This window comes from Sturnira hondurensis, unplaced genomic scaffold (assembly GCF_014824575.4).
Source record: "Sturnira hondurensis isolate 20B ecotype Veracruz unplaced genomic scaffold, ASM1482457v3 Scaffold0010448, whole genome shotgun sequence".
In the NCBI taxonomy this organism is placed as follows: domain Eukaryota; kingdom Metazoa; phylum Chordata; class Mammalia; order Chiroptera; family Phyllostomidae; genus Sturnira; species Sturnira hondurensis.
This window is the reverse complement of record NW_028083079.1, coordinates 2,841,548-2,863,606: the sequence shown is the minus strand read 5'-3', so window position 1 is coordinate 2,863,606 and position 22,059 is coordinate 2,841,548. Positions and strand designations below refer to the sequence as shown.

The window sequence follows — 22,059 nt, the reverse complement described above, 5'->3', positions numbered from 1 at the left end:
TGTGTTTACTTCTCTAATATGTTTTCATTAGCAGAGGTAAGTGTGGCAAGAGCGGGGGTTTGGCTGGCTCTTCATGTCTTCCCCCCATCGTCCAGATTAATAAGTCGTTCTGTCAGGCTCTCATCATTCCGGGTAGAATGGTTTGAAAAGCCAAGTTCATCCTGACAGAGGAAATTAGGTGTCGTGATTTATAGAGCCATAGATTAAGCTGCACAATTTCTCATATGGGAAATGGGTCCTTGCCAGTTAGTATTCTTAGGTGTATGGCCTTGTGATCGGGGTTGGAGGGGGTCTGACTCTGAGGCTGAAAATGGGGCATGGGGCAAGGAAGGTCAAGGGACAGAGCTTGGGCTTGGAGTTAGAGACCCTTCCATGTGTTATATCTGGGGGACCCTGAGCCAGTATGGTCTGTTCTCTGACCCTGCACTTGTTCATCTGTGACTGTGGACAGCAAGAGTTGCTGCTGCACAGGTTTCTAAGAGGCTCATAGGAGCTAATAGATGCCCTCGCACCAGGCCTAGAGTAAGGAGGTGCTAATAAGTGTCTCATAGCTTCACGCCACTCCTCCCTCCCTTCAAAACCATCAGTGGCATGCTTGTCATTTGTGTGACCTCCTCTACAGAGAGAGTGTTGGCTGGCAATTAAAAAGGCTTAATTTTTTTTAGAGCAGTTTTAGGCTTTATTTTTGAGAATAGTCTTAGGTTCCAGGCAAGACTGAGTTTATTTGTTTACTTTTAAATTTTTGCACTAAAGTATAATTGGCACATGGTAGTACATTAGTTTCAAATGCATAACATAGTGTTTTGACGGCTTTATACCTTATTAAGGTTTAGGATGTGAAATAGATAAAAGAAGAAAGAAAGGGGGTGGGAAGAGAGAGAGAGAGAGAGACTGCTCCCTGAGTTAGAAAGAAAGGGGGGTGGGGAGAGAGAGAGAGAGAGAGAGAGACTGCTCCCTGAGTTAGAAGCCACTACTGTCCACTATCTCCTGACCGCCACTGATGCTCCAAAGAGATCAAAGTGGTCAACCCTGTTTATTTAAAAAAAATCTGACTGTTAAGGATCACATTCTTATATACCCTCTGCACTGCCCCCACCAAACACACACCCCGACCCTCTGCCGTCAACATCCCACCCCAGAGTTCGTTACAATTGGCGATGCTGCACTGACACATCTTTATCCCTCAAAGTCCGTGGTTTACTTGAGGGTTCACTCTAGGTGTGCATTCTGTAAGCTTTGGCACATGCATAAGGACGTGTATATGCACCATGATGGTATCATGCAGAATAGTTTAATCACCCTAAAATCCTTTGTGTCCCACCTGTTCATCCCTCCCTTCCACCCCTTGCTGGGCAGGGATTTTTGAAGGATGCCAGGAGGGAAAATTATGGGCAGCTTTGAGAAAAAGCAAAATCTAGGACACATCAGAAAGTGATCAGAACCAGCAATGCTCTGGACTGAATGTCCAATTTGAAGAAATTACGGGTGCCGGTGAGGGACTTACTGAGGTCACACAGCAAGTTAGTCAGAAAATGTTTGAGTGCCCTGGGATTTTCCTGTGTCAGTCCCTCTACTCTTTTCATGCTCTCTATCTTCCTCTTCTGGGATTTTATTCACTCCTCTGGCTTCAAGTATATTGAACCATGTGCAATTGCTGACATTTGACCTATAAAAATGCCAGTTAACTATGGCATTTCCAATGGTCCATTCCCGTGGGCACAGTGAAGCACCCAATGCATGCTGAAGGCGGGGGGAATCAGCAGTGTAAGGTACATTTTGTGAAAAAGAATTGTCTCCATCAGAGTGTTTATTGGGAGGTTTTGTATTTCAGAGCAGAGCATCAGCTCTAGAGCCAGATCAAATCTGGAGCCTGGGTTCAAATCCTGGTGGTACCACTTACTACAAACGTAAAATGGACATCATAACCATACCCACTTCACAGGTTGTTGGGGAAATGAAATGAGTTAATGTATGTAAAGTACTTTGGGTCGTCGTCAGGAGTGGACCCACAAAGCACGGAGAGAACGGTGCCTGGCTTGCAGTGAGCACCCAGAGTGGCCACTTCTTCTGCCTCTGCCTGAGCTCTGCTGTGCTGCCCTCTTCACATCCTGGCCCCTCAGTCCCAGTCCCTCCTGACAGATCAAACGTGCAGTTAGACACTATTACTGGTACCCTCCAGTTAGCGAGACTGTTGCTCATGATGCGAGTGGCTACGAGAATGGGCCTCAGGATCTAATGACCTGAGTTCAAGTTCTTGGGCTTCCACTTTTCTTTTTTTTAAGAATAAAGCTTATAAACCCTGGCTGGCATAGCTCAGTGGATTGAGCACGGGCCTGTGAACCACACGATCGTGGTTCGATTCCCAGTCAGGGCACATGCCTGGGTTGCAGGCCAGTTCCCAGCAGGGGATGCACGAAAGGCAGCCATACATTGATATTTCTCTCCTTCTCTCTTTCCCTTCTCCTCTAAAGATAGATAAATAAAATCTTTAAAAACTTTATATTTAAAAAGGAAGAATAAAGCTTATTTATTTTTCTTAATTTTATTTATTTATTTTTAGAGAGAAGGGAAGGGGAAGGAAAAAGAGAGGGAGAGAAATAGTGTGTGACTCTCACGTGGCCCCCACTGAAGACCTGGTCCACAACCCAGGCATTTGTCATGACTGGGAATCGAACTGGCAACCCTTTGGTTTGTAGCCCATGCTCAGTCCACTGAGCTACACCAGCCAGGGCTGTTCTTCCACTTTTTAACTGGGTGACTTTGAGCAGGCTTTTTTTTTTACCCTTGGAACCTCAGTTTCCACATCTGTAGAATGGGAATGGTTCAGCAGAACCTGACTCATAAGGCTATTGGCAGGATTTAATGACATAATGTGTATTAGCATGCTTAGCACACCCTCAGTAAATGTNATCTGGAGCCTGGGTTCAAATCCTGGTGGTACCACTTACTACAAACGTAAAATGGACATCATAACCATACCCACTTCACAGGTTGTTGGGGAAATGAAATGAGTTAATGTATGTAAAGTACTTTGGGGTCGTTGTCAGGAGTGGACCCGCAAAGCACGGAGAGAACGGTGCCTGGCTTGCAGTGAGCACCCAGAGTGGCCACTTCTTCTGCCTCTGCCTGAACTCTGCTGTGCTGCCCTCTTCGCATCCTGGTCCTTTGGTCCCAGTCCCTCCTGACAGATCAAACGTGCAGTTAGACACTATTACTGGTACCCTCCAGTTAGCGAGACTGTTGCTCATGATGCAAGTGGCTACGAGAATGGGCCTCAGGATCTAATGACCTGAGTTCAGGTTCTTGGGCTTCCACTTTTCTTTTTTTTTAAGAATAAAGCTTATAAACCCTGGCTGGCATAGCTCAGTGGATTGAGCACGGGCCTGCGAACCACACGATTGTGGTTCGATTCCCAGTCAGGGCACATGCCTGGGTTGCAGGCCAGTTCCCAGCAGGGGATGCACGAAAGGCAGCCATACATCGATATTTCTCTCCTTCTCTCTTTCCCTTCTCCTCTAAAGATAGATAAATAAAATCTTTAAAAACTTTATATTTAAAAAAGAAGAATAAAGCTTATTTATTTTTCTTAATATTATTTATTTATTTTTAGAGAGAAGGGAAGGGGAAGGAAAAAGAGAGGGAGAGAAATAGTGTGTGACTCTCACGTGGCCCCCACTGGAGACCTGGTCCACAACCCAGGCATTTGTCATGACTGGGAATCGAACTGGCAACCCTTTGGTTTGTAGCCCATGCTCAGTCCACTGAGCTATACCAGCCAGGGCTGTTCTTCCACTTTTTAACTGGGTGACTTTGAGCAGGCTTTTTTTTTACCCTTGGAACCTCAGTTTCCACATCTGTAGAATGGAAATGGTTTCAGCAGAACCTGACTCATAAGGCTATTGGCAGGATTTAATGACATAATGTGTATTAGCATGCTTAGCACACCCTCAGTAAATGTTGTTATCATGTGTGTTTCCTCTGCAACAGCACAGCAGATTAGTGGCTTAAAGCCAGTCCAAAGGTAGGCGGCCTCATGCAGTGAATGTTAGTTGGTATGGAAATCTTGGTTGGTTTCTGCCAGATTCTTGTGGTGTAAACATGGACACAAGTCCCTTCCCCTCTTTGAGCTTCTTCTTTTGCAAAGTTGCAGGGGGCAGGATTTGCCTTTCAGGACTCTTCTAGATCTGAAATGACAGGAACCTGTAATGACGAGTATGCATTTATGTGCTTCAGAGCTCCCCGTCTCCTGGGATATGCATGAACTTGAGGTTCTTACTATTCTTTGCTCAGCTTCCCCTCGGTTGCCACATCCTCCAAGCAACCTTTTAGCATTGGTCAGACGTGAATAACCTGCTGTTCCAGGCATTTGTTGCTATATAATCCTCCCAACCCCAACTCCATGAAAACAGCCGTGATTATCTTATTATTTTCTCTGTCATTCTTGGGGCTGACTTGACTGAGTAGGCTGAGCTGGGCAGTTCTTACTCAGCTCTCTCACGTGGTTGCAAGTCAGTGGGGTGGCTTTGGCTGGAGCCATCGCAAAGGCTTCCCCGTTCACATGTCCAGCAGATGACCACTGGCTAGGACCTCAGCGGGGTCTGTTGGCTGGGATACCTGCTTGTGGTCTCTCCATGTGGCCTGGACTTTCTCACAGCGTGGTGTTTGGGTTCAAAGAACAAGCATCCCAAGAGACACGTGGAGGCTGCCAGTGTCCTAAGGTCTGGACCCAGAAATTAAAGTGGCAACATTTGGGGGTTTTTTGTTGTTGTTGTTGTTGTTCAAGCAATTAGAGAGCCCAGACTCAAGGGGAGGGAACCTAGATTTTACCTCATGATGAAAGACATGTCAAAGATATTTAGGGTTATGTTTTAAGGTCACCACACTTGCCTGTCTGCTCTGTTTGGGGAAAAAGAAAACTTACGTCAATTAACATTACCTACTTCCCTCCCCAGATGTGTTCTCATACTGCTGCTTAATTATGCAGGCATTAGTTTGTAACGAGATGACCAGGTACAATCTCCTGATTGTTAGGGCACATTGGTGTTTGATATTCCATTCCCAAAGAATGGGGGCTCCAGTCCCTGGTCTCCACCTCCTGTAACCACCAGGGAAATGAGTGACTGGCACCTCCTGCCGTCATCACTACAGGCTATGCTGATGACTGAATGGCAGATGGCCCAGGTAGGTCCTGTCCCAGAGGTTTAGGCTGGACTGTGTCTGCCTCCGCAAAGCACTGCTACAATGTCAGACAGACCAGAACCATCTTGACATCAGTCCTTCCTGTACTCATCAATCCCAGTTCCTCCTGACCAATCAAACGTGGTCATCATGGGCTTAGGAATTAGTCTCCCTACAAAGCTAGGATGTCAACCACTTCCTTCCCCTCCATCTCTCTCTAGTATCGTAGGAGGTTCTTATTTTAGACTTTCAAACACTTTCTTAGCAAAAACTATCAACCCACTCTCCGAGCAATAATCTCAAACGTCTTCAAAAGGGATTCCACTTCTATACCCTACCCCAAACCCCATTTCAATGGCTTCATGGAAATTTAGTCTTTTTGTGGTGGCCAATTGCTTTTTTGTCATCACTTTTGCTAGATGAGAGAAACAAAGCACGCGTATAAGCTTAACCCCTGGCAGAGCATCCTGTTATTTGTGTCTGGAATTCAACACATATTTTTGGGACCCTACTATGTGTTGGCTCTTGCCTGCAGCTGGGGACATGGAGATAAAGCAATATGGTACCCTGGCCTAAAACAGTTCACAGTATGATTAGCAAGAAGGGCCCATCAATAAGCAAATGGCAAGGAAATGCGAAATGTGCAAAAAATGAAATGAGAGGAGGGAGACACGAAACCTCCCAAGTGTGGCTGGGTCCTGGTGGACAAGTTTTCTGGAGTTCGGCAAGGAGAAACAAGTGGAGAGTAGTCATTTTAGACTGGAGGCAGAGCATGACAAAAGGCTTGGTATGAAACAATGCTTTACTATAAGAAGATAGTATGTCTGGATCAGAGTGGGCACAGCAAGGAGAAGACAGAAGATGCGCCACGTGAATGAACAATGAAGGACTTTGAAGGTCAGGTGAAGAGTTGGAGGGATTGTTCAGGCGGTGGTGGAACTTTCACAGGGGCCCGAGCACAGGGGTGGAATAAGCAAGCAATCGTGTTTTAGGAAGCTGGGAAAGGGGGCACTGGAGCTGGAAGGCCAGCCCAGAGGCTGTGACAATTGCCTAGAAGAGAGGCGTTGCTGACCTGTACCAGGGAAACAGCTGTGGGACCAGGGAAGAGAACTTGTTTGGGGGACATGTTATGAGAAAAGGGAGGAGCCCAGGCTGACCCTCCGTTTTTTGGCTTGAGGCACCAAACTGATGGGTGTGCTGTTTCCTGATGTTGGAGATGCAAGTAATTTGGGGGAAGAAGAGGAGCTCACACACACATTCTCTTGGCTTTTAATCATTGATATATTGGTTTCCTTCATTCGCATTCTTTGTGAACTTTTAGTTCAATTCAGCAAATACTGACTGACTAGTTGTCTGCTGGGTACTGTGTTAGGCACTAAAAGGGAGCCAGAGGTGAAAAAAGGTAGTAGTTATTTTGTCTCTAGAGGGCTTTTCACCTCCATTGCAATGGGTTGGGCAGCCGTAACACCAGTTTTGTGGAGCTAATAAAATCCTTTAAGCTGTGAGTGAGGACTTCGGGCCATCATTTTGGTCAGACAGACCCAGAACCATCTTGATATCAACAATAACTGACTTGGTGTCAACCCTGAGTATAACTTTTAGTGTAAAAAATACACTTAGGGTAAACATAAAGTATGAAATTTAATTCATGACATTCTATATAGGTGGTCCCAAGTACCTTAATGAAATATGGAATATCTACTTATAGTTTAAGATTCCTAAGACATTGTCAAAATTCTTGGGGCCAGAAGAGCCACTTCCTTTCTATCTCCCAGCCTCTTGTGTATATTACTTCATAGCACTTGAACCATATTAATTGTAATTGTGTTTGTCTTCACCATTAAACGCTGAGTCCTTTGAAGTCAGCAACTGGGGCTTTTCATCTCCTTTCTTAGAATTTAGACAGCACGTGGTTTGCAGTGAATGTTTATTAAACTTAATTAAATCTTCAAAAATATGTCTTCTGTGTCCTCATTTTGCAGATGGAGACATTGAGGCCTAAAGAGAGGAATAATTTATCCAAGTTCAAATACGAAAGTAACAATAGAGTGAAAAATAAATCCTAGTTTATTTTGATTGCTTAACATTTTTGTGGCTGTTTTCTCCTCCTGCCCAGCTTGGTTTGCTAGCTAATTAGCCAGAAGTTGGAAGCCTTTACAAGTAGTGGAAATGCAAACCTTCTTTGTTATGAAAACCAATGGCCATGCAAATATAGCCCTTAGCCCTGTATTAAGCACAGGATTTGTTTCCTAACTCCCTTTACTTACTCAAAAGCCAGGAGTCAACAATGCCTCCAGTGTAAGGTTTCATCTCCCTCAGAGAACACACACAGACGCACACACAAACAACACATAAGCACATGATTCCAGCAGAGCAGCTGAAAAGGATGTTTTGGATGAAATCTTGGCATTTATTGTTCCTGTGCGACCTGGAAAAGTCAAAAGTGCCAGGAATCAGATGGACTTCAGTTCAAGTTCTCACTCCTCCATGCTCATCTGCGAATGGACATGACTCCCATCTCAAAGGATAATTTTGAGGATTAAAAGGAGGAAGAGTCGTTTCATCACACAAAGTTGCTCTATGACCTTGGACCAGCCATGGAGTCTTTCTGAGCCACTGTATCTGCATTGGTAGAATGCATAAGATTAGATGATTTACAGAACCCTTGAAACTGGAACATTCTATGATTGTTTTCCCCTGAGAGCTAATTGGATTCAGAATGGAGTGTTGCAAGGACCGAAGACGTAAAGAAGGAGTGTTCTTTCGCTGACACAGTGCTGGCTTCTGCTGCCTTGCTGAGGCTCCCCGTTTGATGTAGGCCTTTTATCAGGGTGTGTTTGTGTTCTGTCCAGGGTTTGCCTGGCCATCGCACCAGTCCCCTTGCTGTTCCTCAAGACTTGGGAAAGAGCCAGTGGATGTGGAGACTCACAGACAGGATTTCTTCCCAAGAGCCGCTTGGATGGTGAAACTCACGAAGTCCAGAGAGATTTTCTGTTTTGTTTTCCACAAGCTCAAATGACTCTTGATTACAGAACACACATACACACACATGCAAAACCCCCAAACACATACACAAACAAAACAGGATGTTCTCTCTCCTCCCCTTGCCGGAGTCTAAGGCAATCATTTAGCATCTGCGTCACTTTCACCGATGGCCCTGGATTGCACCATTATGGTAATTAAGCCCTTCCTGCTGGCTGGAGATGTTAGAGAATCCTGAATCATGAGCAGTTGTGCATGTTAATTTCAGCAAGGGGGAACCTGCAAACGGAGGGAGAAAACAGTCTGTCAGTCACCATGACTTCATGCCATCCCATCTGGTTTCTGTGCTCAGAAGAATGCCCACTCTGATGCTGGTAGGAGAACAGATATCTGTTCCCAGCATAGGTTCTGACTTGCAGTAGGAACAGTGCTATTAACTATATGCCAGACCCTGGCGCGCATACTTGGTATGCAAACGTGAGGTAGGGTATATTGATAAAAGTTGTTGTTTATCTTAAATTCAAATTTAACCGGGCATCCTATTTTTTTTCCCAAAAAAAATTTTTTTAAGATTTTTTATTTATTTATCGTTAGAGGGGAAAGGAAGGAGAGCATGAGGGAAGGAGAGAAATATCAATGGATGGTTGCTTCTCGTGGGGTCCCCTGCTAGGAACTGGCCTGCAACCCAGGCATGTGCCCTGACTGGGAATTGAACCGAGATCGTGTGGTTCGCAGGCCCACGCTCAATCCACTGAGCTACACCAGCCAGGGCTGGGCATCCTATTTTCATTTACTAAATCTGGCATTCCTACTTGGGGTTAATCCACTGGCCCGTAGGGTTAAATACAAAAGGTCTGAGCGTGGAACTCAGAGATCTGGCCTGGGATTCTGCTTCCACCATGTACTTGCTGTGTGCTCTGGAGAAAATTGCTCCATTGTGCTGATTCCTGGTTCTCTCAACTGTAAAGGAGGCTCATAATATCTGTATCTCAGTACTGTTGGGAGGATGACATTTCGTAATGCCTTTAAAGCACCTTAGTCTGTAATTGGGTGTTCTGGGAGCATTCACTTTGATTATAGTTCTCTTTATTTGTTTGGGTTACTACTCTTAATTCAAGAGAAACTAAATTATTTGTTCACCCTGAGGAGAGGAGAGGGGAAGAGCATATGGCAGGAGTAATCGGAGACTCCCCATCATTGGCGTGGGGAGAGAGGTGAAGGGGGTCACCCAGCAGCATTCTTGTACACACCTTCTCCTTCCAGATCTGTGTTCTGGGTAGCTGAGGAGGCAGACCCCAACTCGCTTTATTCAAACATGCTGCATTGCAGTCTTCGGAACAATGTGGAATGGAAAAACTGACACCTGCGTGACCAGGTGTCCTTGGTGATAGGCAGTGTAGAACTTTTATTTAGAAAGTGTACAGAAAGTACAAATAAAAGGTAAGAAAGGAAGCACATGGTTTGTTACCTGGCAAAGGTGTGAGATCAGCATTCTCTGGATGATGCCCTGTGCTTCCAAAAGGAGCTGTGAAACACTCGGAGTGCCCAGGGCCTTGAAACAGGGTGACTCAGATGAAGCACATCTGAGCCTGGGCCTCCTGGTTAGTGTTTCCGTGTCCATTCATCTATTCAGTGAATATTGACCGAATGACTTCGTTCTGTCCTGTGAGAACACTGACGGGAATTAGGCGTGGCCCCTGACCTTGGCAGGACCAGAATGGGTTGGGTGACGCAAACAAGGGCGTTGCTGGGTGGGTGCGGTCTAGTGTGTTATGGTGGCCAGGAGAGGAGCAGGGTCCCTGAAGAAAACCAAAGTGGGGTCCCCAGAAAAAGGAATGTACCACTTTAGACCCAAACAGTGAGTTGTAGGAGTACAAGGNTCTGTCCTGTGAGAACACTGACGGGAATTAGGCGTGGCCCCTGACCTTGGCAGGACCAGAATGGGTTGGGTGACGCAAACAAGGGCGTTGCTGGGTGGGTGTGGTCTAGTGTGTTATGGTGGCCAGGAGAGGAGCAGGGTCCCTGAAGAAAGCCAAAGTGGGGTCCCCAGAAAAAGAAATGTACCACTTTAGACCCAAACAGTGAGTTGTAGGAGTACAAGGAGCTGGGAAAGAGGTTGGGGGCGGGGGGGATTGGGCAAAATTCCAACAGAGAGAAAAGAATGTTCCAACAAAAGGTCATGAAGCATATTGCAATTAAATAGAACATTAATCATCATTGAGAACAAGGGTCATCAAACTATGACACTCAAGCCAAGTTCAGCCAGTTGCCTGTCTTTGTAAATAAAGCTTTATCAGAACCCAATCATGCCCATTTTTTTTTAAAGTATTGCTTTTGTTGCATTTGTACTGCAAAAGCACAGTTAAGTAGCTGTGGCGGAGGCTACCTAGCCACATAGCCAAAAATATTTAGTGGCTGGCCCTTTGCGGAAACAATTTGCTGCCTTCTGATTTAGAGCATACTTTACGTGAGCAGGAATTCACTGCTGGTGCAAATATCAGTGGTTGAAGGAAGGTAGATGGTGGCGTGCAGAGGACTGTCAGAGGAGTGGTGACCCATGAGCCTGGGCATGTGCTTGGGAACCAGAGCAGGGAGTTGTGACTTTATCCTGATGGCCATGGGGAACCTCTGAAGGTTTCTAAGCAGGGAGGTCAGACTTCTACACCAAGCAGTGTAGCAAGATGTTTAAGAAGACAGGGTCTGGAGCCAGACAGTCTTGGATCAGATCCCAGCACTTTTCTTATTAGCTTTGAACCTCAGGCAAGTTACTTACCTCCTTTGTGACTCAGTTTTCCAATTTGCAGAATGTGAAATGATAACAATGATAATTACACTGATATAGAACTATTGTGTGTGGTGGTGAAGATGAAATGAGTGAAGGCAGGTGCAGTGCCAGGCCCAGAGGAGGTTCTCAGTGGGTGCTGTTACTGTCCTGGCTCAGTGATCGTTCTGGCTTGTTGGGTAGAGAATGGCTCAGAATGGGAAGATCTGGTGGAAGAGTGCTGGGTAGGGATTTAGATGCCAGATAGTGTCCTGCGCCTAGGAAGGACTGATTGCTCTTAAATTTTGCCCAGCTACTATCACAGCCACTGGCATCTTCACTTCCAGTCTCTTGCCCATGGTCGTCATCATTTCTTCTGTCCTCTTCCATTGCAGGCCTTCAAGAGTGCACTGATGAGCTCCTACTGGTGTTCAGGAAAAGGGGACGTGATCGATGACTGGTGCAGGTGTGACCTCAGCGCCTTTGATGCCAGTGGGCTCCCCAACTGCAGCCCCCTCCCCCAGCCGGTGTACGTATGTATGGCCCCCCCTCCTTTGGCCACCCCCTTCCATGGATTCACACTCCTGTCCTGCTAGTCCAGGCTGTGACTTGCTTCTGTTCTCAGGGTGTGTCAAGAGTTTACTGTGGTCTCTGGGCCCTGCCTCTTTCTTTAAGAAAGCTGGGAACTTTGGTGGGACAGCAACCGGCTCAAAGGGAGACACCGATACTTCAGCATTGTGCTGTTGTAATGATGTCACTTGGTGCATCATTACTTCCTTGACTCTTCCATTCAGCCAAGGTTCCCATGGCACTGACTGCTGCTTTGTCCGGTGTTGGACACTGGGGCTACTGAGATCAAGAAGGTATAGAACCTTCTTTAAGAAACTTTGCTTTACTCATTCATTCCATGAATAATTTTTGAACACCTGCTGTATGTTGGACACTAGGGAATTCATCAATAAATGACTCAGGCACAGTCTGTGAACTTAGGGAGCTGACTGTTTAGTAAGGGGGACAGGTGTCAAAGCCAAAACAGGAAAATAATATACAGTTAAAAAATTAAGTTATAAAAACAAAGAGGGGCTAATGAAGGGAGTCGTGTGGGGCTGCTTTAGTCAGAGGGGAGGGAGGTCATCGGGGAAGCTTGGATGGGGGACACGAGTTTCATTTTGGGAAAAGGCAGAGCAATGTGAGTGTCTGATGCAGGAAGTCCACCCTGAGGAAGTCGAACCTGCTGACCTTCTCAAAGGTCAGCATCAGTGCAGGATGGCGACTGAGAGGCAGAGTGGTGCAAGGAACATACATGAGCTGAGCAGGAGCTGATATTGGGGAACCAGAGTCCCATAAGGCCCCTTGGACGGGTGAAAAGAATGACATTAAAGAGATAGTGTGGTGTATTGGCAAGGCAGAAGGAAACTGGACTGAGGACAGGCAAAATTCCCATCGTGGTTCTGTACCTGACTAGCTGTGTGACTTGGTGCACATCATTTCCCTTTGCTGGGCCTTACTCCCCCCATCTGTCAGGTGGGGGAATTACACTCCCCCCTCTCTCAGGAGCCTTCCAGTTTTAACCTTTAATTATTCTGTTATTTTATTTTATTATTTTTCGCTTCATAAAAGGATTTACCAGAATTCCTGCCCTCTGTGAGGGAATATTGATTTCAGAATATTAAAGAGTTATTGGATGTATTGGAGAATTTAAAATGGCCAAGGGATTGAAAGCTTCTGTGTTTGAAGGCACTGCCAATTGAATTGACAAGGAGGCATCATTGAGAATATAGTTTAAATAAATAGAAAACTAATAAACTTTCCCTAAGCCCATTTTGTGTGCTTGGATTAATTGACTGGATTCCAAATTGACTCTCAAAGGAAGCTCTTCTTAGTACCATCTTATGCACCAGGAAATGGGGATTGCAAGGGCTCTAACAACCTCCCAAGTTTGTACAAGGTGGTGGTGTTGTGGGTGAATCAGGGGTTGAACCCAGGCTGAATCCCATGCTTTTAATCTTGACGCATGCAGACTCTTTTGGGGCTCAGCCCATTTCAGCTGACAAACAAACACCCTTCCCTGTCACTCCCTCCAGGCTGCGGCTGTCCCCAATGGTGGAGCCCTCCAGCACCGTGGTCTCCCTGGAGTGGGTGGATGTTCAGCCAGCTATTGGGACCAAGGTGTCTGATTATATTCTGCAGCACAAGAAAGTGGATGAATACACAGACACAGACCTCTACACAGGTAAGGAGAAAGCTCATGATTTTCCCCAGTCTCAGGATAATGGGACAAAGGAGGGAAACTGGGGATTTCTCATGCCTCTGGAGACTGGGTGTCATCTGACCTGAGAAGGCATCAGGAGGTTTCATCGTTTGGTGATTGTCACCTGGCACCCACACCTGCGTGCTTTTCGGTATGATTTCAGAAGGGAAAGATAGCAAATTGTGTTTGGAAAGAACTGATTCTCGGAGTTGGATCCTCAAAGTCATATATCAAATAGTTAGTTCAGAAGGGGACTTGACCTTTTCTGTAAATATATTATCTCTGGGACTGACATAAAGCAATTCAAGGAATTGCCTTCTCTAGTGAGAGTGCCGAGGTCACTGTCTTAAGTGCTGGGGAGGAGGAATTTGGAAAGGATTCAGACGTGCAGGAGCAGATGAGTGAAGTGGCCTTGGGAGTGTTACATTTGGTTGTAACCGAGAGCGCTCTCTAAGTTCTTCTAAGTGTTGGACACAGCTGAGAAGCTCTCATCCTGGAGGTTGGGTCTGCCCAGGCAGGTCTGCCTCTAGGGCAAGTTGGGGGCCTGGGTCCATGGGAGCTGGTCTTGTAGCTGGAGCCATGAGGATGGGGTTGGTGTTCAGGTGTCCATGGGTGCTGGCCGGGTGCTAAGTTGGGTCAAAAGCCTGGGTCTGTGGTAGTTAGCCTGATGTTAGGCCCAGCCAAAAGCCGAGGCTCAGGATTTATGGGCGCTGAGTAGCAGACTGGGCCATAGGGGCCACCTGAGGCCATGGGAGCTGGAAGGTACCAGTGGAGGTTGGGGCCTGTGTTTGTGGGAGTCTGCTGGGAGCCTGGTGCCCTGGGAGCTTCTGGGGCTGCGAGAGTCAGCAGCCCCTGGGGTGAGGCAGGGACTTGGGTTCACAGGAGCCTTGCCCATGGAGGAGTCACCTACAGCCATGGGGGTCAGCCTGGTGCTGGGGTGGGCTGCTCTGGGGTCTTTGGTGAAGTTGGGTGATCACTTCTCTCTCTTTCTTTCACAGGGAGGGTTTCTCTCTCTGCACTGGGCTGCCCAAGCTTGGGAGAGAGGTTATGGGAGTAATGTGAATTTCTCTTTCCTACCCTCCTCGAATTTTCTTATTTGTTGACTTTACCTGGATGCTATACCCCTTCCCCTGGAAACCTTAGTTCTCATGAAAGTATTTTGGGCGTGTATAGTTCAAGTGGATCTTTCTGGGGCGTGGTGGGATGGTTAGAGAAGGTGGGGAGTGGGGATGAGTGTTAGAAATGTCTATGCTGCCGGTTTGCTGATGTCCCCCTCTGAATGGCTGAGTCCCAATCTCGTGTCGTGATCCAATAAATGAGTCCCAGAAATATGTGACTGTCCCAAATTCCCACAGCCAGCAGGTGGCAGAGCCGGGCTTCCCAACCGGGCCCATTGCCCTCCCAGCTCCTTCTTCAGATAACGCCCCGCTGAAAGTGGGGGACTAAATGCTAGTGTGCCGAGGGGCTTTTGCTCTGTGTTGTTTTAATTAGAAATGTTTATTTAATTTTCTGTGTCCGTGGACATAATTGGAAGGAAATAAGAAAGATTAGGACAGAAATCAATGGAATAAAAAACAATGGAGAAAACAGATGAAACCAAAGCTGATTCTTTGAGAATATAAATTACATAACCCTTTAGCCATATTGATCAGAAAAAGAGAGAGATGAGATAAAAATACTAATATCAAGAATAAGAGAATGATATCACCATAAATTCCAGAATAGAAAATAATAAAAAGTCATAAACAATGTTTTGCCAGTGAATTTTATAACTTACATGAAATGAACAAGTTCCTTGAAATCCACAAGCTACCAAAGATCAACTCAATAACAAATAGATAACCTGAATAACCCCATAGATATTAGAGAATTAAAGTAGTAGTTAACATCTTTAAGAAAAGCTCCAAGCCCAGAATTACAGATGGTCCCCAATTTATGATGTTCAACTTACACTTTTTCAACTTTACAATGATGTAAAAATGATATGTATAATGAATTACATAAAATATCCATCATTTTATTATACATAGGCTTTGTGTTAGAAGATTTTGCCTAGGTGTAGGCTAATAGAAGTGTTCTGAGCTTGTTGAAGGTAACACACCCCACGTATGTACAGGGGATCGGTGCAGGGAGGCAGTGCCCCTGCTTCCCGCAGCTGCCTCTCATCACTGGGAGGAGGGGGCTCGACAGGAAGAAGAGGCCCCGTGTTGCCCCAGACCGGAAAGGCGGAAATGGCTTTGTTGGGGAGGGGGTAAAGAACCTGCCCTGATTCCTGCCACCTACACACTGTCCATGCCCTGAGTGGGGTAACGTGGGCTCTGTTATTAGATGTATAAACATTTAGAATTGTTTTATCCACTTGACGAATGGATCCCTTTATCATCCTGAAATGGTTACCTGTATTCCTGTGATATTTTTTGCTCTAAAATCTACTTTGTTTGATGTTTATATAAATACTCCAGCTTCCTTCTGACTATTGTTAGAATGGTCTACCATTTCTCCTTCTTTTACTTTTATATCATTAATGACATTACACTTAAAACGTGTTTCTTGTAAGACAGCATATAGTTGGGTCTTTTCTTTAAAAATTCAATCTGACATTGTTATCTGTAAATTGGTGTATTTAGACCATTTTAGACCACTTATATTTATAGTTATTTTTTTAAAGGACACATTTAAAAAAATATTTTGTTTATTTATTTATTTATTTTAGAGAGAGGGGAAGGGAAGGAGAAAGAGTGGGAGAGAAACATCAATGTGGGGTTGGTTGCCTCTCATGTGTCCCCTACAGGGGACCTGGCCTGCAACCCAGGCATGTACCCTGACTGGGAATCGAACCAGCGACGCTTTGCTTCACAGGCCCATGCTCAATCCACTGAGCTACACCAGCTAGGGTCAGACCATTTATGTTTATATTAAATATATTTATATTTAATATGGTGTTGTGGTAAGGTTTAAATGTATCATCTCCGCTCTTTGTTTTCTATTGTTCCATCTTTCTTTGTTCTTTCTTTTTTTTTTAATCTTTTGGATTGAGTAGTTTTATGATTCCATTTTATGTCCTTTGTTGGTTTATAAGCTGTAAGCACCCTTTGTTATTTTAGTGGTTACTTTAGGTGTACATGATATGTAGCACATCGCAGTGTGCCTTCGAGTGCTGTTGCACAGCTTTCATATACGTTGTAGGAACCTTATTATAGTGTACTTTGTTTTCTCCCCTCCCAAGCCTTTTTGCTCCGTTGTACATTTAACTGGTGTTTATGTTACACATTCCATAATTCATTGTTATTATTTTTCCATACATAGTAAATTGTCTTATAAATATATTCACATAATAAGGAAATAATTTTATATATTTATTAATGTAGTTACCATTTTTGCTACTCTTTATTTATTTCCTTCTATATTTTTATAGATCTGTATTTTCATTTATTTTATATATCTGGTTTTATTGTCCTTCTGCTTGAACATTGTCTTTTACTATTTCTTTTATTTCAGGTCTGTTAGTGATAAATTATTCCTGCTTTCTCTTTGTACTATAGTGTTGCTGGGTACAGAATTCTTAATTGACAGACTAAAAAAAATAATTTTAAAGGGTTGCTCCTCTGTTTTGTTATTTGCATTTTCCCAATGAGAAATCTGCCTATATTCCTATCTTGGTTTATCTGGTTGCTTCTAAGACTTTCTCCTTATTAGTGGTGCTGAGCAAATTTACCATGTATTGTACATTGAGCTTCTTGGATCTGTGAGTGAGTTTACAATTTCTTCACATTTGGAAAATTTGGAGCCATTATTTTTTTAAATGTTTTTTTCTCTGTTCTTCCTTTTTCTCCTTTAGTGACTCCAATCGCATATGTAGTTAGCCACATGAAGTTGACCTTTTTCATTTACAAAACTTCTTTCTTCTCTTTGTTTCATTTTAGATTGTTTCTAGTGCTACATCTTCAATACCATCCTCAAAGTCTAATCAATTGTTCATCTCATCTAGTGAATAAAATTTTTTTAAAAATCTGGACTTTGTAATTTTCACCTTTAATTCAGTTTGTGTCTTCTTATTATATGGCATATTTTAACATGTTCAGCATATGGAAAAGAGTTATAACTGGGGTAATGTTTGCTCATCCTAACATCTGTGTCAGTTTTGGATCAGTTTAAATGAATTGATTTCTCTCCTCATCATGGGTTGCATTTTCCTGCTTCTTTGTGTGCTAGGTGATTTTTGATTGAATGCCAGACATCGTGATTTTTGTCTTGTTGGTTGCTGAATATTTTTAGTCCTATAAATAAATATAGGGTGGGGCAAAAATAGGTTTACAGTTGTTTGTATGGAAAATAATAATATAAGAAAGAACTCTGTGTTTTACATACTCATAACTGTGACCCTACTTTTCCCCACCCTGTATTTTTGAACTCTGTTCTGGGAAACATTTACTTGGAAACAGTTTGATTTTTTGGATCTTGCTTTTAAGATTCGTTAGGTAGAACTGAACCAGAGCAATGTTTAGTCTAGGGCTAATTATTCCTACTACCGAGGCCAGACTCTTCTATGTCCTCTATACAATGGCCCACAAATTATGAGATTTTTCAGTGTTGCTGGTAGGAACAAACACTAATTCTGGCCCATGTATGAGCACTGGCACTGTTCCACCGAATCTTCCTAAATTGGTAGGAAGATTCGTCTATCACAGTTCTGCTGAATGTGGTTAGGGGACCGACCCTCCACAGATCTCTTTAATTTCCTCTCTGTACAGCTTTCTCCTCTTCCTTGCTGTACCCTAGAAACTCTAGTCACTTGGGTCTCTGGGACTGAAAACTCTGTCTTCTCAGTTAAGGGAATCTACCAGGCACCCTTCTCTCTATACATTTACCTGGAAACTCTCTAAAGAGAGTAATTTGAGGAGATTTTAGGGCTCGCACAATGTGTTTTTTATCATTGAGGATCTCTGTCTTTGCTGCTTGATTTCCAGTTTGAAAACTTGTTTTATGTACATTTCTTTTATTTGTAAAGAGTTTCTTAATGTTTTAGACAGTAGGGTAAATCATTCTAGTCCCTGTTTCTCCATCTAGTCCAGAAATGGAAATCCAAGATTCATCTTTTCCATAGTCCAAAAACCACTTGCTCTGACCCAAGAGTTTCTTTCTTTTTTTTTTTTAACATAGGTAACACTTGCTTTTTTTAGTTAGTTGGCCTGGAGTCACCTCACATAGACATTACCCCTTCTTTCCTGCTGCCATTCAGAAGTTTGAAGGTAATGACACAGTATTTGCTCCATCTTGAAAGGTTCTTCTAGCCCTTCCATCTGCAACTTGACATTCATTCTCCCCACTCCCTGGTATTTCAGTGGGCAATTGTCTTGAAGGAAATAAGATACTGACTTTTGTGTCTTTGTAACTTGGGATCTTCCCACTGTGCCCAATATGCGTGGATGTTCAATGTTCCCTGAATTGAATTTTATATGGGTAGACATGTACATGTCTTAACTTTTCAATTCTGACATTAATTCCTTGCGTGCTGTCATGTCTTATGTAGTTTTAGAGACTACCTGCGTACATAGTAGGCCTTCTAAAATGGCATGATCATTTGATGCTGTAGGTGGAAAAGGAAGCAAAAAACTCATTTCTTTGCCTCAATGCCACCCTTCCAACATCTCAACCACCTGGAAACTGAACCTGGCCGAAAATGGAAAATTTCAGCTCATTCGATTGAGTTTTTTCTTGGAGTGTATAAGCCTAATGAAGGACTATGGACTTGAGAAAACCTGGCTTCTGCTTTCAGTTTTCACCATATCTCACTGAGAAATCTAGGGCCAGTCAACATCCTTTCCAGACCTCTGTGTCTCTCCCTGTGGAATGGGGCAAATACCACCTACTTCACAAGCCACCTTGAAAGTCGAATGTAGCGCAGTTCTTGACACATAGTAGTTACTAATAAATTTTAATTGCTTCTCATTTTCATGAGTTAAAAAGAGGAAAAGGAGAGTTACATGTTAGGAAGAAAACACCAAAACGAAGCTGAAGACTTGTTTTGGCTAGAGAATTAGGATTACTCACACGTTTGGCCAGGTGAGGCCAGAACAGGGAAATGTGGCCTTTCTCCTGTGATCTCTCTGGGTTTTTGCTGGCAGCCGAATGCAGCACTGGAATTGTTTATTTATTTGTGAGCTCACGCGTGCGTGTGCACAGATATTCATGCCTACACAGTTCTCTTTCTCTCCCTCATACACACATACACACACACACACACAGGCACACTTTATGGCTACCATCTGTTCAACACCCCTTTGAACTAGCTGCCGAAATGCTTAGGCTGTCTCCTTGTGTACGTCCCCTGCCTGCAACCCCATTTTGTTTCCTTCAGAGAAGCCATGGCTTCGTTGGTTCTGTGACCCTACTGGGAAATTGAAGCGTGAGTACCCTCCTGTTCCATTTGTTTGGAGCAGAATGAGGCTTGTGTCAAGGGGTGTCTAAATTCCCTGTGTGCTAATCTGGCATCAGTATTAAAAACAGAGAGTTGGTTCTTTTGTGTGGCCTCATCAGAGCAGTTGGCATGGATTTCAGCCTCTTGGGCAGGGGTAGATGCAGGAAGGTGGGAATAAGAAGGGGGCTGAGGCACAGCGGATTTAATGACTCCAAATCTCCTGTTTGACCTACAGGGGAAAAGGCTGAGGAAGGGGAGGGACTTGTCCAGACAGTACACACATGATGACTGAGTGGGAGAGTAGGACTAGAAGAGGGGCTCTGGTTTCTTGGCCCACTCTCCCCACTAGGTCCAAACTTCTCTCTACCAGTCCTATTACCTCTCATGTGGTTTGCTGTGGTTGAGAATAAACTGAGAGGCAGATGGCAATTAGGGGACAGGATGGGATATAGAGCCACCTGATGCCACCTAAAGGGCTCTGACCTAGTAAGGAATGTAGCCTTTCAGACCCCATGCTTCTTTGTCATCACCGCTTTTATAGATGCCAGGTTCTGAGAACCCCTAAAGCTCAGAATAGAAGGACCTTCAAGTTTCATGACTCCACATCTCCTGTTTGACCTATGGAGAAAAAGGCTGAGGAAGCAGAAGGACAGGGGCTCAGTTTCCTCCTTGGAGGGATCAGAAGAATGAAGACAGGAAGAGGAAGGGTCTTAGCCAACGTCATCATCTCCCACTGCACTCCTCTGCATTTTCTTCATCCTCTACTGGATTTTTCTTAACCTTCTAAAAATCAGAGATTTCTTTCTCTCATCACAGGATTCCAAGCTTTAGCTTGTTTGGTTCAGGGATGGGAGGCCAGCTGGCTCAGCTGGCCTCCCCACCGTCTCCCCGCCCTCCTCACGAAAGGCAGCAGCATCTGGGGCTGGTCAGTGCCCCTCTCTGTCCTGGCATCTGGGAGCCGGATGGTCTGCTCCCCAGATGATCAGCACCAGGCTCTTCTGCTGCCAGTTTTCAGCTCCTGTCTCTCTTCCTCCCTCTACCCTTTCCTGACTTCCCACCACCTCCTTCTTTTTATTTCTTTGTGTGTCTCTTTGTATCTTCCTCTCTGTCTCTTCTTTTGTCTTTCTCACTCCATGTCACCTTCTGCCCATGTCACAGCCTATCTGTTCTTGTTTTTATCTTTCCAGGCTGGCTCAGGTATAAGTTGCTCGTGTCGACTCATTTAGAGCTAGGTCACGAGTCATGTCCAGAATGATCAGAGGACATCTCTAACTGCCCCCATCCCCATTTTATATCCTCTTTCTCCTTGTTTCCATTAAGTCTAATTTACAACTGAAAAGACACCCCCAGCAGGACCACCATCCCATCTAGCACCTTTGACTGAAGATCTTCTCAAGTGAAGGGTAGTAGTTATGGAAGTGAATTTGTGTGGGGAATAATTTAAGGGGAGGGACAGCAACACCGTGCTTCCCCCAGGAGCAGAGGGGATGGGTGGTGGCCACAGTGGCTGTGAGGGACCAGTGACCTGGGAGCTGTGCGTGAAACCCTGTGGAAATTATGCACAGCTCCTCAAGCAGCACAGGCCATGGCTGAACCCTACACTTTGTCTAAGGAGCTGGAGGGGCCCTCACCCGCCTGCTGTCTGCCTGTGCTGGACCAGCTTGAGGGAGGTGATGTCATTGGAGACTGGGCCCCACTCCCTCAGCCAGAGTGGAGGCGGGGTGGTGAGGAAAATATGTTTTACAGGGTGAGGTACAAACCGACATGACTGCAAACATCTGGAACTGATCTTAGGTCCTCAGAAAATGTTTCTGTCACTCCAGCTGCTCCTCGGGTGAGAGGCTTCTAGACGCAGGGACCTCCAAAGGGAAAAAGGCACTTGGAGGGTCTTAATTCTCCCCCTTCCCCCATGCCACCCAACCTGCCCTCTCTATCACAGAGTATTTTTTTATTACCATTCACAAAGCATAGTCATTCATGCCATTAATGTGTATGGAGCTCTTACTATGGTCCTGACACTGCAGAACATGCTGGGAAGGCCTGGTAACAAGACAGGCATGATTCCTGTCCTCATGGAGCTTGTGGTCCAGTAGGAGAGAGATGTGACTCTGCAAGGAATGACTCTATAGCATGATAGGTTTTTGAGCTAATTCGGATGCTGTAAGAGCACAGCATAGGGTTTCCTAACTCAGTCTATTGGGGTCAGTAAAGGCTACTTAGAGGAAGTGAGGTGACTAATTGAGATTCTGGTCCCTGTAATTAATCATACTGATCAAGCCCTCATGCTCAAGACCACCAGCCTCCATGTGGAGCTCACCCCTTTGGCTGAAAACAACAACAACAACAACAACTGCTCTTCAGGTCTCACTTCCTTTGTGCTGCTACCTGTTGCCATGCATGACCTTAGAGGCAGATGCCCATTACAGATGCCAAGAGAAGGAAAGTTCCCTTTTCCTCTGCATCCTCCAG

At 44.8% G+C, this 22,059-nt stretch overlaps 1 protein-coding gene across 2 annotated transcripts in view; it reads left to right on the top strand.

Annotated features, from left to right (window-relative positions):
- The window catches only part of ASTN2 (astrotactin 2), an 829,294-nt gene that overhangs the window by 668,134 nt on the left and 139,101 nt on the right, over positions 1–22,059 (top strand). For both annotated transcript variants that reach the window (XM_037059148.1, XM_037059147.1), the window contains exons 18-19: positions 11,317–11,450; positions 13,006–13,154. In XM_037059148.1, coding sequence (XP_036915043.1) covers positions 11,317–11,450; positions 13,006–13,154 — 283 coding nt within the window. The remainder of the gene's footprint in view (positions 1–11,316; positions 11,451–13,005; positions 13,155–22,059) is intronic.